Here is a 9,475-nt window from a genome sequence, read left to right on the forward strand (position 1 = left end):
CAGATTGAGATTTTTTTTTAAAAAGCCTGCCCTAAGTAGTTAAAGTCACAGCTTTTCTTTCTAAATGAAAATATGTCCAGCCTAGGAACTGTTCTCCCCTTACACACATGTCTTTCCTGATTAATACAACATTAGGAGTAACAGGGCTTAAGGGAACATCCATACCTTTTACTAAAATAGAGATCCCCAGGGGCAGAAATGGCTGGGAACTGAGGGACTTGAGTATACTCCTGGCTGGCCCCTGGACCGTTCAGCACATGCTGTAGTTTCATCCAGGGTATGTTTAAGAAAACACTGGGGATGCAGAGGAAACAGGATGTGGATTATTGACCTCTAAGAGCTTCCAGTTTAGGAATCAGGATGATTCAGGGTCATACATAACTAAGATATGAAGAAAGTGTGACACAGACATGCAAAGTGCTGCAGAAAGACATTATATAACTTTTCTTGCTGAGAAGATGGGAACAGTGAGGTCTACAACCTTGTAGATTATCCTAATTTGGGGTTAATTTGGTCACTAGCTGTGGGGTGTGAATGCTCACTACATGGTTTCCAAAAAGACACTCTAATAGGCAGACAGTATCTTTGCTAAAGTTGAAAGTCTTATTTCCCAAGTAAACCTTCCTATAGGTTTGACAGTTCATCAGATCCAGGGGTACAGATACAAAACAATCATACCACAAGTGTTTAAGCAGCACCATTCAGACGGATATTCAGAACCACCTTAGACCTGTGACCTATGATAAAAGTGAACTAGGCTAACTGATGAACCTATCTGCAGGGCAGCAGTGGAGACGCACACACAGAGAACAGGCTTGTGGACACAGTGGGGGAAGGAGAGGGTGGGGCCAGTCGAGAGAGCAGCACTGAAGCATACACATTACCATACATAAAGCAGATAGCCAGTGGGAATTTGCTGTGGGACACAGAGAGCTCAACCTGGTGCTCTGTGACAACCTAGAGGGGCGGTATGGGCTGGAGGTGAGAGGGAGGTTCAGGAGTGAGGGGATATATGTATACCTATGACTGATTCACGCTGATGTATGGCAGGAGCCAACACAGTATTGCAAAGCAATTATCCTTCAATTAAAAATAAATTAATTAAAAAGGAAATAAATAAATTTTAAAAGTAGGCTAGAATCTCTATGAGGGGCAGGAGCAAAGAGCTTGGCAAACTGTAGACACCCACTGTATGAATGAATGTACAATAGATAGATAGATGAAAAGTCATATTTAACATCTCTACCTTGGGTTGAATAAATTAGACCCATCCATGACTGCTTTAACAGGTGACCTAGTTTACAGTTGGACCATAAAAAGGATGAAATACAAATTAGGAAAGTAATTTGGTTCGTTAGAAACATCAGGAAAGCCCCAGGTTTTGTGGAGCGGGTATCACGAGATGGGATTCTTGGAGAATTTGGGATGCTCAAGAAAAAAACCGTTCCCTGTACAAGTCAGAATCTTTTCAGATTTCAAGAGGGGGATGATGCAACCCTAGTATTATCAAAAATTTTCATTAACTTTCTCCATAAAAAAAAATTACAGGGAGAAAGAAACATCAGTGTAGCCTGGGTACTCAGAAAAAGGCCTGAGGTAGAAGCAGGGACTGAGCTGGGCTTTGCAAGCCAGAGCAGTAGGATCTAGGGAGACAGGTTCAAGGAAAGGAAAACAAATTAACCAGGGACAAAATGGAATGAGAAAGAAGGAAACACAGGGGAAGGAGGGGAATGTAAAAGAGAAAGGGTATTTACCGGAATGACAGTGCTTGTTCTCTAGGCAGCTTTGACACTGCTGGTGACTCCCGCATGTAAAATTCTCATCCCTTCGGAACCCGTGGCCGTTCCACCTTCTGGTTCTCCTCCTATCCTTTCAGTTTCTCCACCTCTGACTGTTTGTCATGCTCCTCTTCAATCACAGCCTCCATCATAGTCTGTGCTAACCACTCTCTATCACACCTGTCTCCTCAAAGCCAAGACAGATGTACAGTTCTCTACTGACCATCTTTACCTGGGTGTCCTGAAAGCACTTCAAATGTAACTGGTTCAATACAGGTCTCGCCATTGTCTCCTCTCTCTAGATGTAATAGTCCCCACCTCTCCTTGTCAAGTATTTCTCCTCCTCCATCCTCTGATGGTGGGATCTTCATCTACTCAATTACTCAAGCTGGACTCTCCTACAAGGGCAACCTAGTCATTCTCACCTTATAGCTGGAATCTCTCCTAGATTCCCCTCCTGCCCTTCCTTTTCCAGCCTATGCTTCACACATAGGATCATATCTAAACACTTAGTATACCCAGAAGTAACTGTTTCTCCAGGCTCCTCTCTCCCAGACCATCTTTACCCTGAGTCACTGGGCTTGACCTGCTTCTCATCACCCCCCTGCACATTCACTCCCTCTGCCTGCAAAGCCCTTCCCAGAGATCTCAGTGGCACCCAGGGTCCAGGGCCCAGCTCAGCAGTCCCTGTCTCCTGAACATCTACCTTCCAAAGTCCTTCACAGAACTGGCTCTCCCTCCCTGTGTTCCAGGGAGCTTCGGACATGCCTCTGTTACTGCACCTGTCTTATAGCAGGCAGGTCTGCCTCATCCTCAAGACTTCTTGTGCTATTGGTATTTAGCATGGAAAGTTATAACCAACCTAAATAGCATATTCAAAAGCAGAGAGATTACTTTGCCAACAAAAGTTCGTCTAGTCAAGGCTATGGTTTTTCCAGTGGTCATGTATGGATGTGAGAGTTGGACTGTGAAGACAGCTGAGCGCCGAAGAATTGATGCTTTTGAACTGTGGTGTTGGAGAACTCTTGAGGGTCCCTTGGACTGCAAGAAGATCCAACCAGTCCATTCTGAAGGAGATCAGCCCTCGGATTTCTTTGGAGGGAATGATGCTAAAGCTGGAACTCCAGTACTTCGGCCACCTCATGCAAAGAGTTGACTCATTGGAAAAGACTCTGATGCTGGGAGGGATTGGGGGCAGGAGGAGAAGGGACAACGGAGGATGAGATGGCTAGATGGCATCACTGACTCGATGGATGTGAGTCTGAGTGAACTCCGTGAGTTGGTGATGGACAGGGAGGCCTGGCGTGCTGCAATTCATGGGGTTGCAAAGAGTCGGACACGACTGAGCGACTGATCTGATCTGATCTGATCTGATGCCTAGAGCAGAACCAAGCATACAGTTAGTGCTCAAAGAGTGTTTATATCCATTATCCCATTCTTGTGTGTCACAGACACACTAAGGGGGAAATGATGCAGGCAGGTAAGTAGGGGTGCAGAAACAGCTCTCAGGAGGATGATGCTCAAGATCAGAGAAAGCTTTGGGGAGCCACCTTCCCAGGCATGAGAGCTGAGACTATGTTCACAGGAGCATGAATGCATGACCAGGAGACCACACAACACTGAGTGATGCTCTCCACATTGCTCATCTGTCAGTCTGTCCCTGTTCCTCACCCATCTCACTCTTTCCCTTTTGTTAATTTCTTTCCCACTCTGTCTGTGACAGTCATTTTAAATGGATCTCTTTTGATTTGCCTTTCTTGCTTTTGTGTCAGTTGGTCAATTATTCTTTTATTATTATTTTTTATTACCTTTTAATCTGACTTGATTCCTTTCCATTTCAGTCTGCCATTAACATAGAGGTAATTCGTTGGTATTTATTGAGTGGATCTATGTGTCCTTATTTTAAAGGCAAAGGCTATGATCGAGTAGAGCATTTTAAACAAATCTCTCAAAACATCTAAGCCAACTACTTTCCACTTGATTTCCACAGACTGAGCTCATTGGTTCCCAGCAGGTCACTGGTCCTCATGGTGACAAATGTTGCCTGCTCTTGGTCTTGTACGACGGCTGGTACTGCTTTTCCCTACAGGACTCAGTCTTTCTGGTGACTACATTCAGAGCTGTGTGCTTATCAAGTAATAGAGAAAAATACAGAGGCACGGACAAGGAATGAACTTGACTTCCTGGCTCAGTGGACTGGGAAGAGAACGGGAAAAGGCCTGGCCTATCAGGGCAGAGGAATTGGTAAGAAAGCATTCAGCTGTGACAAGGGTCCACTAGGGCTCCCTTGTGGAGCTGCTTTTCACTGAAAACGCCAGGCTCTTGAGGGCAGTATGTCAGATCATGGCCAGCCACGTCACGTGTAATTTCAGAAATGTGATCAAACTGACTTCCTGCCAGAGCTATGAAGTGTATCCCACGGGGGGCTGGAGGGCTTTTTGTTTACCATTTTTTATTCTGGGGTAGGTTGATTTTTTTTTTTTTGTAGAAAGAGATTTAAATTACTCAGTCTTTTCAATCAAAGAAATTGATACATTAACAAGACTGGTGATGGTGGTAGCAGCAGCAAGGGAAGTAATTAAAAAGTCTAATCTTTCTTTGTTTCCAAAAACACCAGTCCCTGAATTGGATGGGTCCCAATGCGCTTGAAAATAGACAAAGTTTTAATAGAACTTTTATTTAAAGTCCAACAATGACTTTGTTGTTCTCTGATGTTGAAATGTTGGCAGGAACCTTTCTTTTCCAGGATTCAGTGTTCTGGACATTGGAGGACTGGAGGGATGAAACACTACATTATTTTACCAGGACGGTTATAACAAAATACTACAAAATGGCTGGTTTCAAATAGCAGAGAATTATTCTCTCACAGTTTTGGAGGCCAGAAGTCTGAAATCAAGGCATCAACAGGGCCATGCTCTGAAGGCTCTAGGGGAGAATCTGTCCAATGACTTCTCCTAGTCCTGGCAGTTGCTGGCAATCCTTGGCATTCCTCGGCTTGCAAATGCATCATTCTAATCTCTGCCTCCATTATTACATGATGTTCAGCCTGCGTGTCTGTGTCTGTATCTTTGCTTTCTCTTCTTACAAGGACATCAGTTATATTGGATGAGGACCCGCTCTAATCCAGTGTGGACTCAACTGCATCCACGAAGGCCCTATTTTAAACTAAGGTCATACTCACAGACAGTGGGGGTAAAGACTTCAGTACACCTTGTTGGTATACTGAACCAGAGTCGATTGTAGGGGAGGCAAGACTGCCCATGCTCCTGGGTTGGGGGCGGTTACATTCACATCTAGGAAGAGGTGAATTACCCTAGCTTCCTAGGAATAGTCTCAATTTGGGGATATCAAGTCTTGGTCCTAGAGCTGCCCAGATCTTGGATATCAGATTGGTCATTCAGTCCCAACTAATGCTCACCGGCTCAGTAACTTGGTAACATGGTTGATAAATATCTTGAGCCCTCAGTTTACATTTCTACAAAGTGGGATATAAAATAATTTTCACCCACCACAATTTTTTAACACACTTAAGTGAGAAAGGGGGCTGTGGAAAAGTTTGGCAAAGTATCAAACTTCTTTTCCCAATAAATGAAAAATCTTTTTCTCATCCTCATTTGGGCAGAAACTTTGGTTACTTTGCTTTAAAACATGATCTGATTCTTCCTAAACCCAGAATGGCAAACATGAATTAAAGCTGGGGGGGAATATTATCTGCTTTTGTGGTTCTAGAACTCAAGGTGATCAAAACCCTGTAATCTCTTATTACCTGGAGCTTCCAAATGAAACAGATTTTTATCTGGGTAGGGAGCTGGAGCCCAGTCTTTTAACCAAACCTATAAATAAGTCCTAAGGCATCAGAGCTGGATGATAAAAGGAAAAAAAAAATGTTTCTTTATACACCCCTCCCCCCCTTCTTCAAAGCCTTGAGGGAAGAATGTGCAGCTCTGTTTGTTGATGATGAAATTAGCAGGCTCCCATCATTCAGGACAAGATGAGAAAGAGCTGGAATCTGATACCAAATGCCATTGAAAAGAATATATTTTACACAACATAAAAGGCCCCAACGTAAATTAGAAGAAATATGGGGAGACTTCAAAAAGGTAGGTCAAACTTTTTCCTCAAGCAGATAATTACGGGTTGGGGTGAGTAAATCTTATTAGCCTCTATCCACCTCGTCTCTTCTCATAAAACACCAGTGGAGAAGAAAGCCATACTCAATTCAGTCCTGGACGGCTTGCCTGAGAGGGCTGGCCACCACTGTCTGTCATGATGCCTGTGGTTGTGCTGCTGAAGCCTACCCCTGCCGCCCCCTCCTACCTCCCCACCAGCCGTTCCCTCCCACCTTCACCCCAGCGTGCAGGTGAGGACAGCCAGCCAGCACCAAGCTCCATCACTCAGGGCCCACACTGACTTGCTGAGTCTTAGTTGCTTCTTACTGTCTAAAGAACTATCCCTTCGGGCAGAAATTTTCCAGTCAAATCTCTCTGCCCAAGTTTGAGGTCTTAAAATTAATGAAGTTGTTAACATTTCTTAAAATGTCTTTCACAGCAGTTGAAAGTTGTGAATTTATAACCAGTGAGCCTGCTGGCCTCTTTGGTTCATAGACACAGGCTGAGCCCCACAAACATCCTTAAGGCGACAGGAGTCTCAGCCTTCGGTTTTCTCTGCTGTGTGTCTCGGGACTAGTCTTCAACCTCCGTGCCCCAGAGGTGCTCTTTGTGCAATGGGTTGAACTGCCTACAGAACTGTTTCTCTGGCCAGTGAACTCAAAGAGAGGAAGAGTAAGTCTCGCTCATGTTTGTTTTTGTATCACCTCTAACATGTGGCACGGGGCCAGGCTCACACAGATGGTGGTGGAGACAGCTAAGTCCTATGGTCTCAGCTGAATTAAATACGGGAAGAAGACGAAAAGGCTCTGAAATTACCACTGCACTCAATCAAGGAGCCACCAACCAAGAATCATCTCTTCTCACCCTGTGAATCAATAGCAATGATGGTGCTGACTTTGGTACCTCATTGAGCATTTGGGCAATGTCTGACCAATGGTTTTGGTTCTCTCCTCTGCCAAGAAGGGAAATCCTGAGGATTCCAGGCTACAAGGAACATCTGAAAGAAATCTTGGGAATCACCCTTATCTGTTCCTTTCCCCCCTGGAGCATGCCACCGCACCCTCATTCTATATATGAGAAAGGGGAGGCCCAGGAAGAGGAAGTAGGTATATTAGAGTCAAACGGTGGAGCGCTAGCAGTTTAAATAAGCTCCAGTGGTTTTCTTCTCTTAACCTGAAACCTCTTTTCGGATGTTTCAGAGAGAATAAATGCAATGCTCTCTGTGTCATGCAAGAAGCAGACCTGACTTTTTTGGACATTACGTTTTATAAAAATTGTGGAAATACTGAGGGACTTTGAGAGCAAATACAAAAACATTATCCAAAGACTGCTTCTATCACAAATCTGGGTTTACAAAGCAATAACAGTACAAAGGACCAGATTTCAATTATTTATAAACACCTTTTCTTATCCTAAGATGACACTCAGTGTCTGGCCTAAATAAAATCAAGAAGTAATTTTTATCTGGAATCTCCGGAAAACTAATGACCTTCCCCTCCTACCAGGGGCGGCTTAGGAGTAGCAGGAAACATTCTAGAAGAGTACCATTCTAAACTGCCCTCGGGGTTTTGATGCATTTATTTTTTAAGTTTGAATTCAAAGTTACAGTTAATCTGAACCCAGACTTACTGCTTTACAAATGGAACACTAGCACATGGAAGATCTCTGTTAGGTGCACTTTAAAAAGCTCAAGCCCAGGGGCAGAAACCGGGTGGCAAGAATAGGCAAATATGCCCAGAAGGGAATCTAGAACTCAGAGTTGTACTAGGTTCATAAATATTTAATTGAATCAGGCCTGATGAGTGAATTCCATCCCGGAAGGCCTCTGCATTCATTTATCATGGACGATCCTCTATGAGTTTCTTCTTTGTGATAGGTTAAAATGAGAAGCAAACAGAGCTTTGTGCCTGCCCTCACAGGGTTCACCCTAGAGGAGTTCAAGAGAAGAAAAAAATGTTCAAGTAGAAATACATTAGTTCTCCTCCAAACCTTCCCTTTCCTCTGCAGAGGCCCAGCTTCTGTGAACTATCAGGATGAGGGCAGAGGATGAGGAATGCTACACCATGTAATTCTGGCCTCAGCCTAACAGTGTGAGTAGGTAGCTCCCTAGGAGAAAAAGTGAAGGGAAGAATTCTGCTTCTGTAGTTAGAAAATCCACTTTGTATGATCTTGTTATGCTCAGTTTCTGCATCTGTAAAAATGAAATGGGACCTACTTCCAAAGTTGTTGCAGAATCAAATGAACTGAAATAATATCTAGGAACATGTCTGGGTACTTTTAAGGAGGTACCTAAATGTCAAGGAATCACCTGAGGGGCCCCTGGTCTTCTGAGGGTCACAGGTCTTCTGGGGCCCCGCAAGTGATTCCCTGACATTTCAGCTCAGTTCAGTCGTGTCAAAGAGTCGGACACGACTGAGCGACTGAACTGAACTGAACTGAAATGTCAAGGAATCACCTGAGGGGCCCCAGAAGACCTGTGACACTCATAATAATCCTCTCTCAAGAGATCACTATAGAGACACTCATGGATTAGAACCATGTATCTAGAAAGCCACAGTCAAAATGCAAACAAGTATTACATCTCATGGTGGGTAAGGGGCAGTCAGGAATACCACACATACATAAAGGCAGCTGGGATAAGATGTGGCAGCCACAAAGCCTTTGGCTTCCTTCAGGATACAGAAGACGGCTGTCAGTCTGGAGAGGCCAGGCCTGAGGGCAATGGTCTTATGGAGGTGGCTGTCAATGGAAGACTAAGGGCACAGAAAGGCTTCCTTCTTGACAAGCCATACATCACTAATTGCAACTCACAGCTTCTTTAATTATGAGATGGTGACTATACATTACAAATAACTATCAAAATATACTTACCATATCGGCTGCGATGAGACAGGAAAGGGAAGGAATCTTTCATTATCCAGGTCAGATTCCATGCAAAAGAATCGGGAGGAAGAGAAGGCAGGTTTGTTGGTGACTCCAAGGAGCTCTGACCTGAACATAAAAAAGACAAAGAGAATACTGATCTTTGTGCTTGGGATGTGTCTTTTAGCTGTCACTCATATGGCTTATAAAAGAAAATTCAGAGGAGGCTTTCATGACATCAATTGGAAAATGAGGGAGAAAAAGACTGAGCCACTAGGAGATTGAATTGACCTCAGGACCTCAATCCACATTTTCTACCAAGGGCAGTAAGATCTAAGAAGTCTGAATCTTGTGACTAGGCCATGCCAAAGATGTCTGGTAGAAGAACTAGAAGCCAGGATACTTAATGGTTTGGTCTAGTAGTTCTATCCAAAGTCTGTTCTGCCTATGAGAATTTGAGCAACTTTACAGAGAATTTTAATTCATCGCATTCAAATAATGCCTCCACTCTACTTTGTGTTCAGATTTGTAACTTCATCTAATGTTGTTTGCTTGGGTTATTGTCTTATCAATAAGAATGTTGAAACTGCACTCAGAAGTTATGAGTTTTGACAATTATGCTATTTTCAGGGGGAAAATGCTAGGTGATGAGTTTTCCTATAGCTGAGAGTTCAGGGGAGCCACAAAGGATTAATGTTTCTGATTTGCATGAGAGAAAGAAGGATT

At 43.7% G+C, this 9,475-nt stretch overlaps 1 protein-coding gene across 1 annotated transcript in view; it reads right to left on the minus strand.

Annotated features, from left to right (window-relative positions):
* ALK (anaplastic lymphoma receptor tyrosine kinase) overlaps nt 1-8,878 on the minus strand; it is a gene marked incomplete at its 5' end in the record, with an annotated part of 508,673 nt that extends 499,795 nt beyond the window's left edge. Inside the window, 1 exon segment of the mRNA XM_010840704.1 lies at nt 8,759-8,878. Coding sequence (XP_010839006.1) covers nt 8,759-8,878 — 120 coding nt within the window.
* Between the last annotated feature and the right edge of the window lie 597 nt (nt 8,879-9,475).

Source organism: Bison bison, unplaced genomic scaffold (assembly GCF_000754665.1).
Source record: "Bison bison bison isolate TAMUID 2011002044 unplaced genomic scaffold, Bison_UMD1.0 scf7180017864145, whole genome shotgun sequence".
Lineage (NCBI taxonomy): Eukaryota > Metazoa > Chordata > Mammalia > Artiodactyla > Bovidae > Bison > Bison bison.